Raw genomic sequence first — 22,689 nt, forward strand, 5'->3', positions numbered from 1 at the left:
TTCCCTTCCCCACCATCCAGCCAGAGCTGAAGAAGCTTCTTGGAGGAGAAGCGAAACGCCTTCAAAAAGAAAAAAAATCAGAAAGTCCAGTTGCCTCTTGAAAAAAAAGCACCTTTGGGACAACCATAACCTGGAGGATGGAGAACCTCCATAGACATCCTAAAATAAATTGTTGCCGCTCCTGGATTACACAACCTGGCTGAAGATCCTGTGCTTTGCAAACAAACCTGTGCTTTGTAGAGCTGATATGTTGCCTACGCCAGCATGCCGGAGACATCCCTTGCGTTCTCTTCCCGCTTTCCAGGTTCCGTGGGGTGACCAGCATGTCCCCGTCCTCTTTTCGGTCTTTTGTGGCATCCTGGTGTCCCTATCCTACCATCTCAGCCGTCAGAGCAGCGACCCCACCATCCTCTGGTCTGTAGCTCCCCCCCACCCCTACCCCACTCCTCGGGAGGGGGGCGGTTTTGCTAGGGAGAAGACAAGACCCCGTCGCTTGGATGCTGCTTTCAACCAGTTTTCTCTCCTTCTCCGATGATGGTTAGGTCTCTGGTCCGCACTAAGCTTTTCCCCGAGTTTGAAAACCGCAACGTGGACAATCCCCCGGTTGGCGTGAAGGATCCCCTCCCAGAGAAACTGCGCAGTTCCCTGGTGAGGAAGGCATTTGCCCTGAAAAGCAGACCTCTAGCTCGGCCATCCCTTCTTAGGGGGGGGCTGTTAATGTGGAGCTGGCAGCAGAGTTCAGACAGTGAGGAGGTTGGGGAGGAACATGGGCCAGTCTTGGAGGCTGGGGAAGGCTCAGACGAGGGCTCTGCACCGGAGGTAGAGAGGGGGCCAAGGCTGTCTGGCAGTTATCAGCTGCCTCCAGAGCTAGACAGTAGTGAGGCAGAGGAACAGCTGGAGCCTGTTCCCAGTGTGCGCATGCGCAGAGCTGCCAGAAAAAAGAACAGCTAAGAAATCAGGGTCGACTTGGGAGTAAAGCCACAGGTGGATGATAAATGGCCCCTCCCATAGGAAATAAAAGAGGAGCGAAAGGGGAGTGAGGTTTTGCAGGAAACAATTCGGTCGGTCGGTCGGTTCAGGACTGTGAAGATCTGTCCGTAAATCTCAGAGACTGTGCCACGTCTTTCCTTGCACAGCACTCCGTTTGGAAAATATTTACATGGCAGCTTTCCAAGCGAGATATGGTCTGTGGTCATAAATTCACCTTTGAAAGACTGTTTGCCAAGGCCTTTGCTGAAGGTAAATGAGAGGAATTCACGTCCGTTTAAGAAAAGGGGTTTTGTTGGGACCAGGATTCTGCTTCGTGCTTTTTGGGGAAGCCTAGGTCAGAACAGTTAATGGGGAAGAGGAACTAAACCAGGAGCGTCAAATTCTTGTTTCATTGAGGGCCGCATTAGGGTCATGTTTGACCTTGGCGGGAGGGGAGGGTGGTGGCATGGCCAGGATGGGTGTGGCCAGCTTGACGTCACCTGTGTAAGGGGTGCCTGTGGTGGCCCGAGAGCTCCATTTTCGCTGGCAGAGGGTTACAGTAGGCCGTCCCAGCTGAAAATGGAGATTGGGAGCCCGTTTTCGCTGGCAGAGACACCGCAGGATGGTCCTTCACTGTCTCCAGGGCGGCTTCGCAGGCCAGATCTGAATTTGACCCCCCTGTGAACTAAACCATTGATGGAAAGGGGCGTCCAAGGAGATCCAGCCCTGGAGAAGTTGCATTCCGAATCGAGAGCTTCTGGCTTCTCCTTTTCTCCTGTTCAACATATCCATCCCACTGTGTTAACTCCTGGGACATATCTTTTTTGCGCCAAGAGTATAGCTTTACTGAAAAGCCATACGGGTGCAGAAGGAGAAAAGCCAGTTCTGACGTTTTCGCGCGCAAACAGCAGAGGAAAAACCTTTTCCTTTTTCCTCTGAACCTCCCGCTGTCCAATATCCCCCAATCAATTGTACTTGCTTTAGTTTGGGAAACGGCCTGTCTGCCTCGGAGGTTCCCAAGCGATGACCTTGGAGGGTTTGGGCCTGTCTCACGCTTCCAGGCAGCACAGTCTGTTTACTGCAAGCAGGGCTGAGTAGCGAGTCAACCGTGACAATACCTCTTTTGTCTCTTCTGCCCAATGCAGCGCGAGATCCTTCACTCCGACCTCGTCATGTGCTTCATCATCGCCGTGCTGACCTTCGCCATCAGCGCCAGCACCGTCTTCATCGCTCTTGAGGTACCTAAGACATGAGTCAGCATTCTGCGGCTCTGGAGCCGCATGTGGCTCTTTCATCCCTCTGCTGCGGCTCCGTCACTCAAAATATGTGTCACAACCGCCAATGTGCGACACCCGCCAGCATGTGATTTATTGAGCTTTTCAACCCCTGGTAGGCCAACCATGGCTAAATCCAAGAAAAGAAAAGTTTCAGAAGAAAACAGAACGTTTAATTCAACTACATATGCTAGTTTTGCGGCCGCTTAAGAAATAGTCAAGCACGGGAAGGGTTTTGTGGCTCCCGTTGTTTTCTTTTCTGTGGGAAACGGGTCCAAATGGCACTTTGAGTTTTAAGGTTGCAGACCCCTGACCTAAGACAAGAACATTGAGGGGCAGGGAAGGAAGGGGGCCATGGGGTGGGCAGTAGGTAGCAGCTTGCAGGGTGGATTTGATTTAAATCAAGACGATTTAAATCACGATTTAAATTAAGTCGATTTAAATCATGATTTACTATATTTTTCAGGGTATAAGACACACTTTTTCCCCTCTAAAAGAGGGTGAAAATTTGGATGCGTCTTATACACCGAATGTAGCCAAAACCGCGAGGCATGGAGGCGGCAATGGTCTGTGGTAATCCCTGCAACCTGGAACAGCTGATTGGGGATATTCCAGGAGGCCGATCCACCCGCCAATCAGCTGCTCGTGCTGAATCAGGCTGCAATAATGTGCTGAAACTGACTTGGCTGCTTGCTGCTTGCTGCAAGGACGTGTCGGAGTTTGCAGCAGCAATCACATCCAAAAAGCACACACAAGTAACTGATTCAGCAGGATTCAGTAACTTCTCTTTATATATAATGTAACACACGAAGTACATATACAATACCAAAAGCAGGTTTTCCAAGGTGGTAGTAAATACAAGCAAAACACAAGCAGAGGAGAGGAGTTTCAGTTTCAGTTTCAGAGCAACTGCAGCTTTAGTACAGAACAGTTGAGCTAAGTCATGCCCAGGCTCCTTGCTGTCTGCTTCCTTGTTGCTCACACAGCAAATACTGTTTCAGTTTCCAAACAGCCCTCAAGTCTCTCACACACTGACAGGACGCTAGCCAGATGAATCCCGATGGATGCTGGTAGGCAGAGGCAGAATATTTTTTTCTTATTTTCCTCCCCAAAAAATAAGGAGCGTCTCATACTCCAAAAAATGTGGTAAATCACGATTTAAATCACTAGTAAAAAGGCTTGATTTTAAATCAACTCGATTTAAATCATAATTTTTAAAGAGCAACTGCCATCTCTGTCCCGCAGCAACTGCCTCCTCTGACCCGCTGTTGACTCACCAACAGTCCCATTCATTTTAATTGGGCGGCTGGTGATGCGACATTGACGCAACAAGGTGAGGGACGTGGCAGGCAGCAGGTAAGTGGATACCCGCTAACAGGAACTGCTGCCATGACGGATCTGAAATGACAGGTGCTCTTTCAATGTAAGCAGGGGTGAAATGCTCCCGGTTCAGACCGGATCACCCGATCCGGTAGCGATGGAGGCGGGTGGTTCGGAGAACCGGTAGCAAAAATCCCTGCCACCCCCCCTCCATGCCCAGCTGAGCCGCGCAATCATCAGAGGCTTTTTTTTTTTTTTTTTACTTTTAAAAGCATTTTTTCTACAACCTCTTCGGCTGAAAAAATGCTTTTAAAAGTTAAAAAAAAAAAAAAGCCTCTGATGATCGCGCGGCTCAGCTGGGATCGTCAAAGGCTTTTAAAAGAAAAAAACCCTTTTTTTCTTTTAAATGCCTCTGACGATCCCAACTGAGTTGCCTGATCATCAGAGGCATTTAAAAGAAAAAAAGCCTCTGCCGATCAGGCAACTCAGCTGGGATCGTCAGAGCCTTTTGGAAGCATTTTTTTTAGAAAAAAATGGTTTTAAAAGTAAAAAAAAAAAAAATTGGCCACCCCCACCCAGTCACATTACCCCCCCAGGCCACGCCCACAGAACCGGTAATAACAAATTTTAGATTTCACCACTGAATGTAAGGACTTGTTCTTTGATAGTTAGAATCTTTAATATTATTATTTGCAAACAAAATGAAGGTTTTCCTATTTAGCTTGGATTCACTGAATGAGTTTACCAAAAATGTAAAATATTGCAGAATATTTACTCATGCTACATAACTAAGCTCCGTTTCATGCTGAATAAACCAAATTATCCATGTATCTTAAATAGGAAATTATCTTTAGATAGATTTTTTTTCCTCCAAAAGCATTTGATTAAAATAAATTTGATAAAAATAAAAAAAATCCATTTAAATTAAAAAAAACCTACTTGTTTTTTTAAATTTAACAAAATCTGATTTTTTTAGATTTAAAAAGATTTTTAGATTTAGATTTGTTTTTAGATTTAAATGGATTTTTTCCCCATTTAAATCTAAATTCCATCATAGATTTTTATCCATCCTGGCGGCTTGGCGTGTGGTTGTGGGGAAACACTGGCTGTACACTCGACTTACTACAGTTGGTTACGTGATCGTTCAGAGTTACAACGGCACTGAAAACGGTGACTTACGACTGTTTTTCACACCTACGACCGTTGCGGGATCAGAATTCCGACTTTTATTTATTTATTTATTTTTCATATTTGTATACCGCCCTACTCCCGAAGGACTCAGGGCGGTGAACAGCCATAATAAATACAAATACATATAGAAGTTCAAAACTATTAAGAAACAGATTAAGTAATTTAGGCTCAAAGATTAAAAACATCCAAATTTATCTAAAGAGGTTTAAAACCCAATTTAAAAGCCAGTTTAAAAGCCAATTAAAAAGGGAGAGTTAGGCCAGACCAGCTTGTTGGAATAGAAATGTTTTCAGGGCACGGCGGAATATGCGTAAGTCTTGGATGTTTCGTAACTCCGGGGGAAGCCCGTTCCAGATGGTAGGTGCCCCCACAGACTGACTCCCATTTTATGACGGTTGCCTGCCGAAGTTTGTTGGCGCTCCAACACTGGAGGCTTTTAAGAAGAGATTAGACAAGCATTTGTCTGAAATGCTTGATATAAGGTTTCCTGCTGAAGCGGGGGGTTGGACTAGAAGACCTCTGAGGTCCCCTCCCACTCTGCTTATTCTGTTATTCGTGCGATCCCCACAAGCATGCTCGAATGGGGAAGCCGGATTCTGTGTTAACGACGGTAACTTAAAACCACTTCAGTGATTCGCTTAAGAGCTGTGACCAAAAAAGTCGCAAAGCGGGAGAGAACTTGCTTAACAACTATCTCGCTGAACGGAAAGGCTCAACTGTCGTAAGTCAAGGACTAACTTTATGGATGAATGGCTGCGTATAGTGGAAGGTGTCTCAGCCCAGCTTCTGCAGGGTCCGGTGTGATCGCATGACCCTCGCAAGGGGATGGGGGCAGCCATAAAAACTTGGGAACCAGGTCATAAGTTCCTTGGGGGGAGTCCGTCGTAACTTCAAACATTTGCTAAACGGGCGGTCGTAAGTCGAGGACTTCCTATAATCTTTGCGTTTCTCCTTTATTTTGCCCTTCTCAGTCTGTCCTAGGTTATGTGCTCTATGCCCTGGCAGGGCTGGTCGGTTTTGTCACCCACTACCTCCTGCCCCAACTCCGGAAGCAGCTGCCCTGGTTTTGCCTCTCGCAGCCCGTCCTGAAACCACGAGAATACAGCCAGTTCGAAGTCCGCAGTAAGTGCGCCTGGATGGGAAGTGAATGGAAGAGCCTGGGAGGCTCTGAGCTTTACGGCTGTCCCATCATCCCCGACCATGAGGCATGCTGGTTGAAAGTGAAGGCAGCGGTTGGGCATCAAACTGGATTGTAATTTAATTCCTTGCGTGGAAACTTTTGATAGGATGGCATCTAGAGCAGAGTCTACCGTTAGCAATTTAAAGGTGGGTGGACTTCAGCTCCCAACATTCCTCAGCCAGCATGGCCATTGCCAAGAATTCTGGGAGTTGAAGTCCGCCCATATCAAAGCATGCTGGCTGGGGAATTCTGGGAGTTGAAGTCCTCCCATCTTTAAGGATGCTGGCTAAGGAATTCTGGGAGTTGATGTCCACCCATCTTAAAGCATGCTGGCTGGGGGATTCTCGGAGTGGAAGTCCACCCATCTTAAAGCATGCTGGCTGGGGAATTCTGGGAGTTGAAGTCCACCCATCTTAAAGCATGCTGGCTGGGGGATTCTCGGAGTGGAAGTCCACCCATCTTAAAGCATGCTGGCTGGGGAATTCTGGGAGTTGAAGTCCACATCTCTTAAGCCATGCTGGCTGGGGAATTCTGGGAGTTGGAAGTCCACCTGTCTTAAAGCATGCTGGCTGGGGAATTCTGGGAGTTGAAGTCCACCCATCTTAAAGCATGCTGGCTGGGGAAGTCTGGGAGTTGTAGTCCACCCACTTTAAAGCATGCTGGCTGGGGAAGTCTGGGAGTTGTAGTCCACCCACTTTAAAGCATGCTGGCTGGGGAAGTCTGGGAGCTGAAACAGTGGGCTAGACTGTAGATTAGAGTAGCTGCAGACCAGATTAGGAAGTCGCAGAATCCCTCGGGCTTTGAGTTTGTCAGATGATTTGGGATTGAAATGGGGGAAGCGAAGTTGTCTCCATCCTTTTCTTTTTCCCCTCTACTTCCCCCCTCCTGTCCTTCAAGGCGCTGCTGAGTTGATGTGGTTTGAGAAGTTGTACGCCTGGCTGCAGTGCGTCGAGAAGTACGTCATCTACCCAGCTGTGGTGCTGAACGCCTTGACGATCGATGCCCACTGGGTCAGCAGCCCTCGGCAGGAGAAGCTCTGCATTCCGTAAGTCCATCTCGTCCCATCCGACCTGCAGTCCCTTTACGGTTCCCTTTCCCATTCCCTATTCTATTCTATTCTATTCTATTCTATTCTATTCTATTCTATTCTATTCTATTCTATTCCTTATTCTATTCTGTTCTGTTCTGTTGCTGACCCCTGCCACAATAATCGGAGGGAGCAAATCTTTGAAAAGTTTGCATTCTTTTTTTCTTTTTTTAAAAGAAGAGAAGAGATAGGTAATCCTTGTCACTGCCTTTCCTCTCCCTGCACCCCATCCGACCCCAGGTGCCGAGCTCTTCTCCTCACCGTGGCCGGCATGAAACTTCTACGGAGTTCCTTCTGCTGCCCCCCGCAACAGTACGTCACCCTGGGCTTCACCGTGCTCTTCTTTCAGTTCGACTACAAACAATATTCGGAGGGTTTCCTCACCGACTACTTCATCATGTCTATTTTCTTTAGCAAGGTGCGTTCTGGTTTGGACCCTTTCCCCCTCCCCCTTTTCTATCTAGAAGGAAGAGACCAGGGGTGAAATCCAGCAGGTTCTGACAGGTTCTGGAGAACTGGTAGCAGAAATTTTGAGTAGTTCAGAGAACCAACAAATACCACCTCTGGCTGGATCCAGAGTAGGGTGGGAATGGAGATTTTGGAGTATTCTTCTCCCAGGAGTGGGGAGGGAATGGGGATTTTGCAGTATCCTTCCCATAGGGGTGGGGTGGGAATGGGGATTTTGCAGTATCCTTCCCCTGGAGTTGGGAATGGGGATTTTGAAGTATTCTTCCCCCAGGAGTGAGGTGGGAATGGGGATTTTGCAGTATCCTTCCCCTGGAGTGGGGAATGGGGATTTTGCAATATCCTTCTCCCTGGAGTGGGGTGGGAGTGGTGATTTTGCAGTATCCTTCCCCCAGGAGTGGGGAGGGAATGTAGATTTTGCAGTATCCTTCCCCTGGAGTGGGGTGGGAATGGGGATTTTGCAATATCCTTCCCCTGGAGTGGGGAGGGAATGGAGATTTTGCAGTATCCTTCCCCTGTCACGCCCACCAAGCCACACCACACCCACCAAGCCATGCCCACAGAACCGGTAGTAAAAAATTTGAATTCCACCATTGGAAGAGACCCAGTGGCCCACAGGGATTTACCGCTATGCTTGGGGTTTGTTGGATGTACAGGTAATTCCTCACCTTTCTCTTTTTCTCTCCTCTCTGTGGTTTTCATTTGTCTTTTTTCCCCAGCTGTGGGACCTCTTGTACAAGCTCCGGTTTGTCCTCACCTACATCGCGCCCTGGCAGATCACCTGGGGCTCGGCCTTCCATGCCTTTGCCCAACCCTTCGCCGTGCCACGTATCCTTTTCCGAGATGGGGTGGAAGGAGGGAAGGAATTTGTTTGCCTTCCCTTGCTAAAACCAAATCTAGGGACGTGGTGGCTCAGTGGCTAAAGACGCTGAGATTGTCGATCGGAAGGTCAGCAGTTCAGCGGTTTGAATCCCAAGTGCTACATAAACGGGGTGAGCTCCCGTGACTTGTCTCAGCTTCTGCCAACCTAGCAGTTTGAAAGAATGTAAAAAATGCCAGTAGAAAAATAGGGACCACCTTTGGTGGGAAGGTAACAGCGTCCCGTGCGCCTTTGGCGTTGAGTCATGCCAGCCACACAATCCCGGAGTCAAGTTTCTAGGTCGTCTCAAATAAACTGCAATTCAAACAAAGTCTTTGAAGAAAAACTCCTATTTATTAAGCACAGCATTCTAAACCCAACTACATTGAAGCCAACACTGACTTCCAGCCCCCAAACCCTCCCTTTCCGTTCCCCACTCCCCTGCACTCATTGGCCATCTTCCAAGTCATTCTACCCCTAATCTACTCCAGCTCAAAGGAATTTCCCCCCTCCCATCCCATCTCCTAGGGGATATTATCTCCAGGGAAAATAAGTAGCTGAAAAGTCAAACGTCTCTTTCCAGACGCCTTCGCTTCTCCCTCTTATGTCAGCACTAGAGTAAATGCAGGTTGAAGTGCTGACACCCGTCTTCGGACAGCGCTGGCTCTCTTCGGCTTTGAAACAGAGATGAGCACCGCCCCCTAGAGTCGGGAAAAAAACTAGCACACATGTGCGAGGGGAACCTTTACCTTTACATCTTAAAATTGTCAAGGTTGGGAAGCCTGTCTTGGGTTCAAATCTATCTCCATAACAGAGATTTGGAAGTGAAACCTGACTTATCTCTGGTTTGTTTGATGTGTCCTTAACCCTGGCTTGTCCAGATTCAGCCATGCTGTTCCTTCAGGCTGTTCTCTCGGCGCTGTTCTCCACGCCTCTCAACCCGTTGCTAGGCAGCGCCGTGTTCATCATGTCTTACGCTCGCCCCGTCAAATTTTGGGAGCGTGATTATAAGTGAGTTGGGAATATAAAGGCCTCCAGAGCAATTCATTAGCTTTAATTAATTGGAGAGGTTCCCGGGGGGGTGGGGCAGGGGGGAAGGGGTTCTAACAGCAACGATTGCTATCCTGTAGTAAAAAGGATCATCCTGTAATGCTTAGAAAACTACTTTTTTCTATGACAATAGTCGGGTGGGATTCAAAAAATTTAGCAAGGGGTTCTCTGCCCAGTTGCTTGGTGGGTGTGGCCTATTCGGCCACCTGCACCACCGGGTGGGGGGGTTTGCCCTCCCCAGGCTCTGGAGGCTTTCCTCGAGCCTCTGGGAGGGTGAAAACGGCCTTCCCCGGGGTCCGGAGGCCAGAAAAGGGCCCGTTTCTGGACTTCTGGTACTTCCGGTAGGCCCAATTTTTGCCCTCCCCAGGCTCCGGAGGCTTTCCTTGAGCCTCTGGGAGGGTGAAAACGGCCTCCCCTGGAGGCCGGAAAAGGGCCCATTTCCGGACTTCTGGTACTTCCGGTAGGCCTGTTTTTCGCCCTCCCAGAGCCTTCACGTGGGCCCTGCACTTACCTGGCATCCAAAACAGGCCGTGTGGAGATTCCTGGGAGGGGAGGGGAGGGGTGGGGTGGGCCAGCCAGTCCTTGCAGGTACCGGTTCGACGAACCAGATGTAAAATTAGCATCTGGTTCACCCGAACCGATCTGAACCAGCTGAATCCCACCCCTGACAATAGTTATCTTTTAATAAAGGCAGTAAATGGAAGCGTTCCTGCTTTTTGAGTTGTTTTGGCTAGCTGGGTAACTCTTCAGTAGGCTAACTTTATTAAATAACCTGCATTTATCTTTCTTTTTTTCTTTCTTTTTATTTACAAGTGTTTCTCAGCCTTAGCAACTTTAAACCAGTCTGGATTACAAGTCCCAGAATTGCCCAACCAACATGTTTTAAGACAGATGGACTTCAACTCCCAGAATTCTTAGCAATGGCCCTTAGCAGTAGTTGAGGAATTCTGGGAATTGAAGTTCAGACAGCTTACAATTGCTAAGGTTGAGAAATACTGATTTAAATATTGGTAGCGATCACAGCTCCATGATTTAATGGAAAAATAGAGAGGGCCAGCTATTTAAACTGTCTTTTTGGGGAAAGGAGTTGAGGATTTGATAATGTGCCTCTTAATTAATCACATCAAATTGGGCGATCAGATGCAGGTTGCAATTCTTCAGACAGCCACTAAGAGGCAGCAGCATTCCTGTTGAATAGAATAGAATATAGAACTGTGATGGTGAACCTATGGCACACGTGCTACAGGTGGCACGGGTAGCCATATCAGTCGGCATGCGAGCTCAGCTCCTTTCGGGCCTTCTGGGCCCACCAGAAGTAGGGAAACGGGTTGTTTCCTGCCTCCGGAGGACCTCGGGGTGTGGAGGGGAAGGCCCATTTTTTGCTGTCCCTGGCCTCCAGAGCCTCCCTAGGAGTCTGGGGAGGGTAAAAACAGCCTTTCCCACCCACCCCCAGAGGCCCTCCAGAGGCCAGTAATGGCCCGTTTGCCAACTTCTGGTGGAACGGGGCCGTTTTCGGCCTCGGGGGGGGGGGAGCCGTTTTCATCCACCCCAGACTCCTAGAAAGACTCTGGAGCCACATGAGAGAGAAAAACGGTCCTGCCAGGCCATCGCATGCCAGGAGTGGGAGGAGGGTCGTATGCACGGGAGTGGGGTGCATAGAATTATGGGTGTGGGCACGCACGTGTGTGACCCCCCCGCCCCCTCCCTCCTGGCACGTGATGGCAAAAAGTTTAGCCATGACTGATATAGAATATAAATAGAATTCAGAATAGAATTCAGAATAGAATAGCATAGCATAGAATAGAACAGAATAGAGAATGATTAGAATAATAGAATAGAATAGAATAGAATAGAATAGAATAGAATAGAATAGAATAGAATAGAATAGAATAGAATAATTACCTCTTCCTGATTTTTTTTTTTTTAATTATTATTTATATGCCGCCCTTCTCCGGAGACTCAGGGCAGCTTACAAGGTGTTAAGCAATATGATCTAATGTGCATCTTTCCTTCTTCCCAGCACCAAAAGAGTAGATCACTCCAACACCCGACTGGCTACACAGCTTGACCGCAACCCTGGTAGGTTATCGGACAGCCCTGTACAATGGACAATCTCGCAGGGGAAGTGATGGGTACACATAACCCTTGACTTATGACTGTTTGCTTAACGATCGTTTGAAGTTACAATGGACCCCCTCAAAAAGCACTTAACGACTCCGTTCTAAAGCTCTGAGGGACCATTGCTCCCGCGGTCACACAGCCACATTTTGTGGGATGCCGCAAACAGCCATAAATGTGGGGTGACACTTTTTTTCAGGGCTGTTGTGACTTCCAACGGTCATTAATAAATGTTGTAAATTGAGGACTACCTGCAGATCTTCTTCTTTTAACGACTCCACAATCCCTTGTGGGGTGGAGTCTGGGAAAATGAATGGAGCTGAGTGTTTACTGGCCAGATGCCCTTCCTGTTGCCAATGCTGAGTTTTCTTACTGGCCGGATGCCCTTCCTGTTGCCAATGCTGAGTTTTCTTACTGGCCGGATGCCCTTCCTGTTGCCAGTGCAGAGTTTTGTTCAGCAGATATATTCTCATCGTGCCCAGGGAGAGAAATATCTGCTGCTATCTAGGATCGAACTCACAGCCTCCTGATTGCGAGCCGAGAGCTCCACCTCTAGGCCGCCGTACCAGTCGTTACTTTAGCAACTTTCTTCTTTGTCGTTTAATGATCCCGTAATCCCTTGCATCGGGGTGGAGTCCGGGCAACTGAATGGAGCTGAGTGTTTACTGGCCGGATGCCCTTCCTGTTGCCAGTGCAGTTCCGCAGATATATTTCTCTTGGTGCCCAGAGAGAGAAATATCTGCCTCTACTTAGGATCGAACTCACAGCCTCCTGATTGTGAGGCGAGAGCTCCACCTCTAGGCCACCGCACCATGAGGACTACCTGCAGATGCTCCAGAGGAAATATAGCTGGTTGCATGCTTCATTCACCCCTCACCTGCTTCTGCCATCCTGCAGGTGCTGATGACAACAACCTGAACTCCATCTTTTACGAGCATCTGACCCGCTCGTTGCAACACACCCTGTGCGGAGACCTGTTGTTGGGACGCTGGGGCAATTACACCACGGGGGACTGTTTCATCCTGGCCTCGGATTACCTGAACAGTCTCGTTCACCTCATCGAGATTGGCAACGGCCTGGTCACCTTCCAGCTGCGAGGCCTCGAATTCCGCGGTGAGCCGAGAGGGAAGCTGCGGTTGGGTGGGCGGTCGAGGTAACCAGATTGGGTCTCTGTCAGCACTAGAGTAAATGCAGACATCGAACCCTGACAGTCTCCAAGCTAGGAAAGCCAAAGACGATACTAGGTCCCCAAATCAAATTCTGCCTGTGTCGGTAGTGATCCACCTATTCTCTGGCCTCTCAGAAATAATTTTCCCCCCTAAATCCTAATTTTTCCCAACAGAATATGTACGATTAACAATGGATAAGAGACTGTACATTTAAGACATGTTTATGAGAAATAGAAATAAAATAAAAATTCAAAAAAAACCCCAAACCCTTAAAAATACACTTTTCCCAAAAGGTTTCCACAATTTTGGCCACTGCTTATTGATGGCGGCAAGACGACCGCGTGCCATCGCGAATTGAAGATGGCATCATTGAATTGCCGTCTCAAATCCCAGCCGGAAACGTTAATGAAGTTTTTTTAAAAAAAAAACTTTCCAGGGACGTACTGCCAGCAGCGGGAGGTGGAGGCCATCACGGAAGGCGTGGAAGAGGACGAAGCCTGTTGCTGTTGCGAACCGGGGCACCTTCCCCGCATGCTGAGCTTCAACGCGGCCTTCGGGCAGCGCTGGCTGGCTTGGGAAGTGGCCGCCACCAAGTACGTCCTGGAAGGTTACAGCATCAGCGACAACAACGCGGCCTCCATGCTCCAGGTGTTTGACCTGCGGAAGATCCTCATCACGTACTACGTGAAGGTGAGGGAACCTCACGACCGGGAATTTTTTCTCACACGGATACCCGGATCTTTCGCCAAGGCTGTTTTAATTCAAAATTTCTCTTTTGCGGTTTGGGGTGGAGGGAACCGGCCCAGGGAAATAAGTTTATTGTGGAATAGAAAATAGAATAACAGAGTTGGATGGGACCTTGGAGGTTTCTAGTCCAACCCCCTGCTCAATCAGGAGACCCTGTACCATTCCAGACAAACATTTGTCCCAATTTCTTCTTAAAAACTCCCAATGTTGGAGCGTCCACAACTTCTGGAGTTCCACCGATTTAATTGTTCTAACTGTCAGGAAATTTCTCCTTAGCTCTAGGCGGCTTCTCTCCTTGATCAAGCCGAGATCGGGATTTGATTGGCAAGTCTTAAAACTCCAGCATGCCAGTAGTCGGGAGCCCACAAGGTCGTCTCGCCAACTCCTGGCATACCACGTCCACATTTGGTCACCATGATACAAAAAAAGACGTTGAGACCCTAGAAAGAGTACAGAGAAATGATAACAAGGGGGCTAGTTACATACGAAGAACGGTTGCAGGAACTGGGTATGTCTAGTTTAATGAAAAGGAGGACTAGGAGTGACATGATATGCAGTCTTCCAATATCTCAGGGGCTGCCCCAAAGAAGAGGGAGTCAAGCTATTCTCCAAAGCACCTGAGGGCAGGACAAGAAGCAACAGATGGAAACTAATCAAGGAGAGAAGCAACCTGGAACTAAGGAGAAATTTCCTAACAGTGAGGACAACTAACCAGTGAAACTAGTTTGCCTTCAGAGGTCTGTGATGGAGAACCTATAGCACGCATGCCACAGGTGGCATGTGTAGCACGCGAGCTCAATTCTGCTGCGCATTGGCGCAGTGGCCAGCTAATTTTCGGGCCTTCTGGGCCCACCAGAAGTAGGGAAACAGGTTGTTTCCTGCCTCCAGAGGGCCTCGGAGGGTGGTGGGGAAGGCCCATTTTTTGCTGTCCCTGGCCTCCAGAGCCTCTCTAGGAGTCTGGGGAGGGCAAAAATAGCCTTCCTTCTCCCCCCCCCCCCCCCCCGGAGGCCCTATGGAGGCCAGAAATGGCCCATTTGCCCACTTTTGGTGGGACCAAGAATTGGCAAACAGGCCGTTTTTGGCCTCCGGGGGGGGAAGGGAGGCAGTTTTCACCCTCCCCAGACTCCTAGAAAGGCTCTGGAGACACGTGAGAGAGAAATATGGGCCTACCGGGCCATCACGTGCCAGTAGCGGAGGGGGGGGGAGATTGTGCGCACATACACGGGGGTGGGGCCCATAGAATTATGGGTGTGGGCACGCACACGCGCGCGACCCCCCACGTCCCCTCCCTCCTGGCATGCGATGGCAAAAAGGTTAGCCATCCCTGTTGTAGGTGCTCCATCACTGGAGGTTTTTAAGAAGAGACTGGACAACCATTTGTGTGAAATGGTGTGGGGTTTCCTGCCATGGGCCGAAGGTTGGACTAGAAGACCTCCAAGGTCCCCCTTCCAACTCTGTTACTCTGTTAAACTTCAACCACGAACATGAATCGTACCAAACGTGATGAGGTTTGCCTGCCCTTCCTTTGACTCACCTTCCGGCAACCGATCCCAACTTTTAACCTTCCAGTTGCAATAAAGCCCCCACTCGCCACGACAGATCTGTCCCTCCCCTCCTTCGCAAAACCTAATCCCGGCCAGCCTTCGGTTGTTTAAGCCACATTGATAAGGAAAATTGAATTTTGACACAGCAGCTTGACGGAGAGAGAAGAGAGAGATGATGTTTGAAGGCTCTGGAGGTTTAGGGTGGTTTGAGCCTAACATGACCTCAGCCATTGTCTTTTTAAATCTGGTTTTATAGCTTGCTGTGATTAGCAAGCCCAAGTGAAGATTAAATGTTTAACCCTTTAACACTTCTCTTCCTTTCCTTTCCACATTCCTTTCTTCTTCTCTCCTCTCCCTTCTTCCTTCCTTCCTTCCTTCCTTCCTTCCTTCCTTCCTATCTTCCCTCCCCCTTCCCTTTCCCTCCTTCCTCCCTCCCTTCCTTCTCATCTTCCCTTTCCCTCCTTCCCATTTCCTTCCTTCCTTCCTTCCTTATCACCTTCCCTCCCCCTTCCCTTTCCCTCCTCCCTCCCTCTCTTCCTTCTCATCTTCCCTTTCCCTCCCTCCCATTTCTTTCCTTCCTTCCTCCCCCTCCCTTGCTTCCTCCGTCCCTCTTTCCCTTTCCTCTTTTTCCTTCCTTCCTTCCTTCCTTCCATCCATCCATCCATCCCATTCTGTTCCTTCTTTCCAACCATCTCTCCTCCCTCCCTCACCTCTTTTCCTCCTTCCCCTTTCCTCCCTCCCTCCCCTGTTTTCCTCCTCCCTCCTCTTCCTTCCTCTCTCCCTCCCTGGCCCCTTTCCTCTTTCCCACAGAGCATCATCTACTACGTGACCTGCTCCCCGAAGCTGGAGGAGTGGATGGGGAACGAAGGCATCCAGGAAGCTCTCCGGCCTTGCACTGCCCTCAACTACGCCGACAGCGACCCCACCTTCAACCTGAACATCGACGAAGACTACGACCACCGCATGGCGGGCATCTCCCTGGCTTCTTTCTGCAACATCTACCTCGACTGGATTCAGTTCTGCGCCGGGCGCAGGGAGAAAGTGAGTCGGGAGCCGGAGGGAAGAGAGGGGGAACCCCAGGATTACCTTAGAGTTGATTTCGGAACTTGACAGACCCTCCCAATTTCTGGAGAGTGGGGTCCACGGAGGCTCTAAAATTTATCTCCCACCTGTTGTCTCCCTCCTTCTGCAGGCCGTGGACCGGGAGTGGAATTCCCGCCTGGTCACCCTGTGCTTTGGACTCTGCATCCTGGGCCGCAGAGCCCTGGGAACTGCCTCCCACAGCATGTCAGCCAGGTGAGAGGAAGCCCATGCATAGTATAGTCTTTATTTTTCATTGTGCTTCATGTATACAGCAAAATTGGTGCAATCAGTGGCAAAAAATACAAACAAGATAAATAGTATAGAGAACAATCCCTATGCAAATAATTAGGGGGAGAAAAAGAAAGAAAAAGAAAGCTAGCCCTACGTTTCCACATGTGCGTGGAATGATTGTGGTTGTGTTTAAGAGCACAAGAATAGAAACTATTTTTAAACCTACTGTATTTTTCGGAGTATAAGGCGCACCTTTTTCCCCCCCTAAAAGGGGGTGAAAATTTAGGTCGGTCTTATACACCGAATGTAGCCCTGCCCACCCGTTGGCCCCCACCCTTTGGCCTCTGCCTCCCAGCAGTTTACCTCCTTGCAAGCAAACAGCAAGAAAAAACAGCTCCTTTCAGCTTCAGCACATCCTGATTAGCACAAGTTGATTGGATCAGCCTCCTCGACTCTCAGCTGATTTGCTCTCAGCTGTTTCGCTGCAGGGCCTCTGCTGCTTGCTGCAAAGAGGTAAATTGCTGGGAGCAGATTTTTTTTTTTCTCCTTGTGCTAATCAAGCTATGCTGAAAACGAAAATGAAAGTAAAGCAGTCTGTTTGCTGCAACGAGGCAAAATCGCTCAGAGGCAAATTTCTTTTTCTTTTTTTTCCTCACCAAAAAAGGTAGGTGCGCCTTATACTCCAAAAAAATACGGTATTTGTTTGGCTGGCTATGATTTTTACTAGAAATCCTGCTTTCTAGCAAAGCTAAATCGCGCGGCACAGCTGTTCAGATTGTCCTTGTTTCCTTTGGTGACCTGCCTTGTCTCTTTCCGTAGCCTGGAGCCCTTCCTTTACGGTTTACACGCCCTGTTCAAGGGCGACTTCCGAATCACGTCGCCCCGGGACGAATGGGTCTTTGCCGATATGGATCTTTTGCACCAGGTGGTGGCGCCTGGCGTGCGCATGTCTCTGAAGCTGCATCAGGTAAATCCGGCCCTTTCCGATTCTTTTTTACTCCGGAGTCGCTGGCAGGCCGCAAAGCCTCCCTCAATGGCCTTGTTTTCGGGTGGGAGGGTAGTAGAAATGCTTGAGAGAGTCCGTTTGGTGTACTGGTGAAGATGTCTGGCTAGAAAATGGGAGACCGTGAGTTCTAGTTCTTGTTTGGGCACAAAGCCAGCTGGATGGCCTTGGGCCAATCACCAGGAGACCGTGAGTTCTAGTGCCGCCTTAGGCATGAAAGCCAGCTGGATGGCCTTGGGCCAATCACCAGGAGACCGTGAGTTCTAGTGCCCCCTTAAGACATGAAAGCCAGCTGGGTGACTTTGAGCCAATCACCAAGAGACAGTGAGTTCTAGTGCCCCCTTAAGACATGAAGGCCAGTTGGGTGACTTTGAGCCAATCACCAGGAGACTGGGAGTTCTAGTGCCGCCTTAGGCATAAAAGCCAGCTGGGTGACTTTGAGCCAATCAGGAGACCGTGAGTTCTAGTGCCGTCTTAAGCCATGAAAGCCAGCTGGGTGACTTTGAGTCAATCGCCAGGAGACAGTGAGTTCTAGTTCCACCTTAGGCATGAAAGCCAGCTGGGTGACTTTGAAGCTATCACCAGGAGACAGTGAGTTCTAGTGCCACCTTAGGCATGAAAGCCGGCTGGGTGATTTTGGGCCAACCGCTAGGAGCAAAAAGCCAAATGTGTGACTTGGGGCCAGCCACTCTCTCAGCCCTAGGAAGAGGAGGCAATGGCAAACCCCTTCAGCAGAAAATTGCCAAGAAAACTGCTGGGACTCCTCCAGCAGAATTGGACACAATTGAATGGAAGAAAAAGAAATAAGAAATGCTGTTTGTGTGTGTATAAAAGTGTGTGTAATCCAGCAAATGCCTGGCAGTTTATTCAAAGTTTATGCAGGGGGCACTGCTGAGGATTCTGGGAGTTGAAGTCTGCCGATGGAGAAAGGCTGCAAAATGGTGGATTCTGGGAATTGGGGATGCTCTTTTCCCAGAGATGGAGGAGTGGGCCCTTCTCCCCTCCCCGTCCCCTGTCCCCCATTGACGTGACACCTCCCCTCCCTCCCTCGCAAGGACCACTTCACCTCCCCGGATGAATACGACGACCTGGCGGTGCTGTACGACGCCATCAAGTCCAACAAGGAGAAAATGGTGATTTCCCACGAGGGGGACCCCGCCTGGCGTAGCGCCATCCTCACCAACACGCCCGCCCTGCTGGCCCTTCGCCACGTGATGGACGACGCCAGCGACGAGTACAAGATCATCATGCTCAACAAGAGATACCTGGGCTTTCGGGTTATCAAGGTAGGGCAAACAGAGATTGGTGGAGACTTGCCAAAGGTGTTTTTCCCCAGATAGATAACCATCCATCTATCTATCTATCTATCTATCTATCTATCTATCTATCTATCTATCTATCTATCTATCTATCTAATCTATTTATCTATATGTCTGTCTGTCTGTCTATCTATATCATTTATCATCTCTATTTCTCATCTATCGATCTATTTTATCTAATCTATCATCTCTATCATTTATGTATATCTCTATATCTCTCTGTATCTCTCTATATCTATCAACTCTATCACCTATCTATATCTATGTATCTATGTATCTGTCTGTCTCTATCATCGATCTATCCATTTATTTATATCTATCTATCATCTCTATCATCTATCTACTGTATATCATCTGTATCTATGTATCTATTTGTCTGTCTATATCAATTTATCTATCTATCCATTATCTATCTATCTATCATCTATCTATCTATCTATCTATCTATCTATCTATCTATCTATCTATCTATCTATCTATCATCTCTATCATGTATCTATATCTATCATCTATGAATCTATGTATCTGTCTGGCTATATCTATCAATTTATCTATCTGTCTGTCTATCTATCTATCTAAACTCCTCCTGTTCTCTGGCCCAGGTGAACAGGGAATGCGTGCGAGGCTTGTGGGCCGGACAGCAGCAGGAGCTGGTCTTCCTCCGGAATCGGAACCCGGAACGCGGCAGCATCCAGAACGCCAAGCAGGCGCTGCGCAATATGATCAACTCCTCCTGCGACCAGCCCATCGGTTACCCCATCTACGTTTCCCCTCTGACCACGTCTTACGCCGGCAGCCACCCCCAGCTGCGTTCACTCTGGGGCGGCCCCGTCAGCTTGCACAACATCTCCACCTGGTTCATTCGGAGCTGGGAGAGGTGAGGCCTGGAAGTGGGGAGGCAGGGAAATCCTGCCCACTCCCGGGCGAAGTTGTGGGTGTGAGGACTGCCTGTTTTGATCCTGAAGGAAGGAAAAAAACATTTGTCCAGTAAAAGGTCTAGTCGACGTTCGCTGGCCAAAACTGGTGGGACAGGGTTTGGGGTCTTGGGATCCCATCTGACTTCTTGACTTCTCCAGCTTGAGAAGGGGGTCACCAACCTTTCGGACCTCAGGGACCACTAAATTCATAATTTTAAATCCCGCGGACCACTAATATGATCTGCCTAATGGCCGGCTGGATTGGGGGGGGGGGGGCGCAGCTAGGTGATCATGTGACTGGGTGGGCGTGGTCAACTTGGTGTCACTCCGGTCGAGGGGCACCTTGCCGGCCTCTACTTGCCCCTCCCCTCCCAGCCACTCCTTGCCTGCCTGCCCGGGCTCCTTAGGACCCCAACAGGAAGCAGTTGTTGGAGCTAAGCAGCCACCAATGAGAAAGAGTTGGCAAAATAGCTCAGTTCGAATTGGATCTGACAGAGAAGGAGAAGCAGAAGCACCTCACTGAGGACTAGGAGCATAGGCTTTCCAAGCAGAGGAAAGACCTGGGGGAGTGCAAGGCCAGGTATCGGCACCTGGAGGCTCAGCGGGCTGAGATGGTCAGCCAGTTCCAGGCCATGATGCAGTCCCACTGGAACAATGCCCTCCAGCTCTTCTCCACCAGTGGCACTTCCCTCCAGCCTTCGCCCAAAGCCCCAACCAGGAGGCCGAAGCAGACCCCAAGTCAGAATTTCTGCCCCCCTCCGACCCACACAAAAAACCCCCGAAGGAGGAGACTCTCTGCAGCAACACAAACGTTTGTTGCACATATCTGGCCCAGAGGCTGTAGTTTGAGGACCCCTGATTTAGTGCAATATAGAAAATGCAAATAATTTTTCAGCGGACCACCCAAATTTTCCTGTGGACCACCAGTGGTCCGTGGACCAACTGTTGGTGACCAGTAGACTAGATGACTTCCGATGTCCCTTTCAGCTCTATTCTGATTGATTGACTGGTCTCCCCATTTCCTTCTCTGGAAAGACCGGGAACGCCTCTGTCTTTGGCTTTTGGCAGGGGAGGGGGGCGAGGGGCTGCAAAGGCCCATCCTCACATTGTAGGTCTTTTTCAACGGTTTAGTGGGGGGAGGGTGCTTGCCTGCAACCGGGGCGCCACTAAGGACATGCCACCCCTTTTCTCCACTTTACAAAGCCTTGGTATGGCCACAATTGGAATATTGCATCCAATTTGGTCACCACAGGGGTGAAATCCAGCAGGTTCTGGAGAACCGGTAGCTGGCAAATACCACCTCTGGCTGGCCCCAGAGTGGGATGGGAATGGAGATTTTGCAATATCCTTCCCTCAGGAGTGGGGTGAGAATGGAGATTTTACAGTATCCTTCCTCCAGGAGTGGGGAGGGAATGGAGATTTTACAGTATCCTTCCCTCAGGAGTGGGGTGAGAATGGAGATTTTACAGTATCCTTCCTCCAGGAGTGGGGAGGGAATGGAGATTTTGCAGTATCCTTCCCTCAGGAGTGGGGTGGGAATGGAGATTTTACAGCATCCTTCCCTCAGGAGTGGGGTGAGAATGGAGATTTTTCAGTATTCTTCCCTCAGGAGTGGGGAGAGAATGGGGATTTTATAGTATCCTTCCCCCAGGAGTGGGGTGAGAATGGAGATTTTGCAGTATCCTTCCCTCAGGAGTGGGGTGGGAATGGAGATTTTGCAATATCTTTCCCTCAGGAGTGGGGAGAGAATGGAGATTTTGCAGTATCCTTCCCCCAGGAGTGGGGAGGGAATGGAGATTTTACAGTATCCTTCCCTCAGGAGTGGGAAGAGAATAGAGATTTTGCAGCATCCTTCCCTCAGGAGTGGGGAGAGAATGGAGATTTTGCAGCATCCTTCCCTCAGGAGTGGGGAGAGAATGGAGATTTGCAGTATCCTTCCCTCAGGAGTGGGGAGGGAATGGAGATTTTACAGTATCCTTCCCTCAGGAGTGGGGAAGGAATAGAGATTTTGCAGCATCCTTCCCTCAGGAGTGGGGAGAAAATGGAGATTTTGCAGTATCCTTCCCCCAGGAGTGGGGAGAGAATGGGGATTTTACAGTATCCTTCCCTCAGGAGTGGGGAGGGAATGGAGATTTTACAGTATCCTTCCCTCAGGAGTGGGGTGGGAATGGAGATTTTGCACTATCCTTTCCCTGCCATGCCAACCAAGCCACACCCACTAAGCCACATCGAGGCGCACCCATAGACCCGGTAGTAAAAGAAATTGGATTTCATCACTGGGTCACCACATTATAAAGAAGATGTGGAGACTCTGGAAAGAGTGCAGAGAAGAGTAAGAAAGAGGATTAGGGAACTGGAGAATAAAACATATAAAGAATGGTTGCTGGAATTGGGTATGTCTAGTTTAATGAAAAGAAGGACTAGGGGGTGACATGATAGCATGTCTTCCAATATTTGAGGGGCTGCCACCGAGAAGAGGGAGTCAACCTAGTCTCCAAAGCACCCGAGGGCAGGACAAGAAGCAATGGGTGGAAACTAATCAAGGAGAGAAACAATCTAGAAGTAAGGAGTAGTTCCTGACAGTGAGAAGATATATCCAGTGGAACAGCTTGCCACCAGAGGTTGTGGGTGCTTTAACACTGGAGGTTTTTAAGAAGAGACTGGACATCCATTTGCCTGAAATGGTTTAGGGTTTCTTGCCTGAGCAGGGGGTTGGACTAGAAGACCTCCAAGGTCCCTAACAACTCTCTTCTTCTTCTTCTTCTTCTTCTTCTATCTTCTTGTGTTCTCTTCTGCCCTGCAGGTTGCAAAAAGGCTGCGGAGCCGGCTGCAACAGCGGAGGCAACATCGAAGATTCAGACTGTGGTGGGGGCTCATCTCTCAGCAATAACCCCCCCGGGCATAGCACACAGGTCCCCGGGAGCACGGCTCACAACGCCGGGCCGGTGGCTGCAAACCCCACCGAGCCGGGGGCCACGAGTGCCCAATCTCAGGCAGGTAAGAAAACGTTCTGGGAAGGTGGCCAAGTTGGAAGGAAGAATCGGGAAGCCTGGTTGGGGTGAACTCTTTGAGGCTTGATTTAAAGCAGGGGTGTGCAACCTTGGCGATTTTACAACCGGTGGACTTCAACTCCCAGAATTCCCCCAGCCAGCGCATGCTGGCT

At 49.3% G+C, this 22,689-nt stretch overlaps 1 protein-coding gene across 1 annotated transcript in view; it reads left to right on the forward strand.

Moving 5' to 3' along the window:
• Positions 1–22,689, forward strand: part of PCNX3 (pecanex 3) — a 58,571-nt gene that overhangs the window by 31,697 nt on the left and 4,185 nt on the right. Inside the window, exons 17-33 of the mRNA XM_070951287.1 lie at positions 305–414; positions 543–648; positions 2,115–2,207; positions 5,726–5,876; positions 6,832–6,979; positions 7,262–7,439; positions 8,206–8,314; positions 9,227–9,356; positions 11,416–11,474; positions 12,411–12,626; positions 13,119–13,372; positions 15,784–16,014; positions 16,166–16,269; positions 17,107–17,254; positions 18,346–18,576; positions 19,212–19,486; positions 22,330–22,523. Of these exons, the coding sequence (XP_070807388.1) occupies positions 305–414; positions 543–648; positions 2,115–2,207; positions 5,726–5,876; positions 6,832–6,979; positions 7,262–7,439; positions 8,206–8,314; positions 9,227–9,356; positions 11,416–11,474; positions 12,411–12,626; positions 13,119–13,372; positions 15,784–16,014; positions 16,166–16,269; positions 17,107–17,254; positions 18,346–18,576; positions 19,212–19,486; positions 22,330–22,523 (2,737 nt within the window). The remainder of the gene's footprint in view (positions 1–304; positions 415–542; positions 649–2,114; positions 2,208–5,725; positions 5,877–6,831; positions 6,980–7,261; positions 7,440–8,205; positions 8,315–9,226; positions 9,357–11,415; positions 11,475–12,410; positions 12,627–13,118; positions 13,373–15,783; positions 16,015–16,165; positions 16,270–17,106; positions 17,255–18,345; positions 18,577–19,211; positions 19,487–22,329; positions 22,524–22,689) is intronic.

Source organism: Pituophis catenifer, unplaced genomic scaffold (genome assembly GCF_029215685.1).
Source record: "Pituophis catenifer annectens isolate HBS135680 unplaced genomic scaffold, rPitCat1.0.hap2 SCAF_10, whole genome shotgun sequence".
Classification (NCBI taxonomy): Eukaryota; Metazoa; Chordata; class Lepidosauria; order Squamata; family Colubridae; genus Pituophis; species Pituophis catenifer.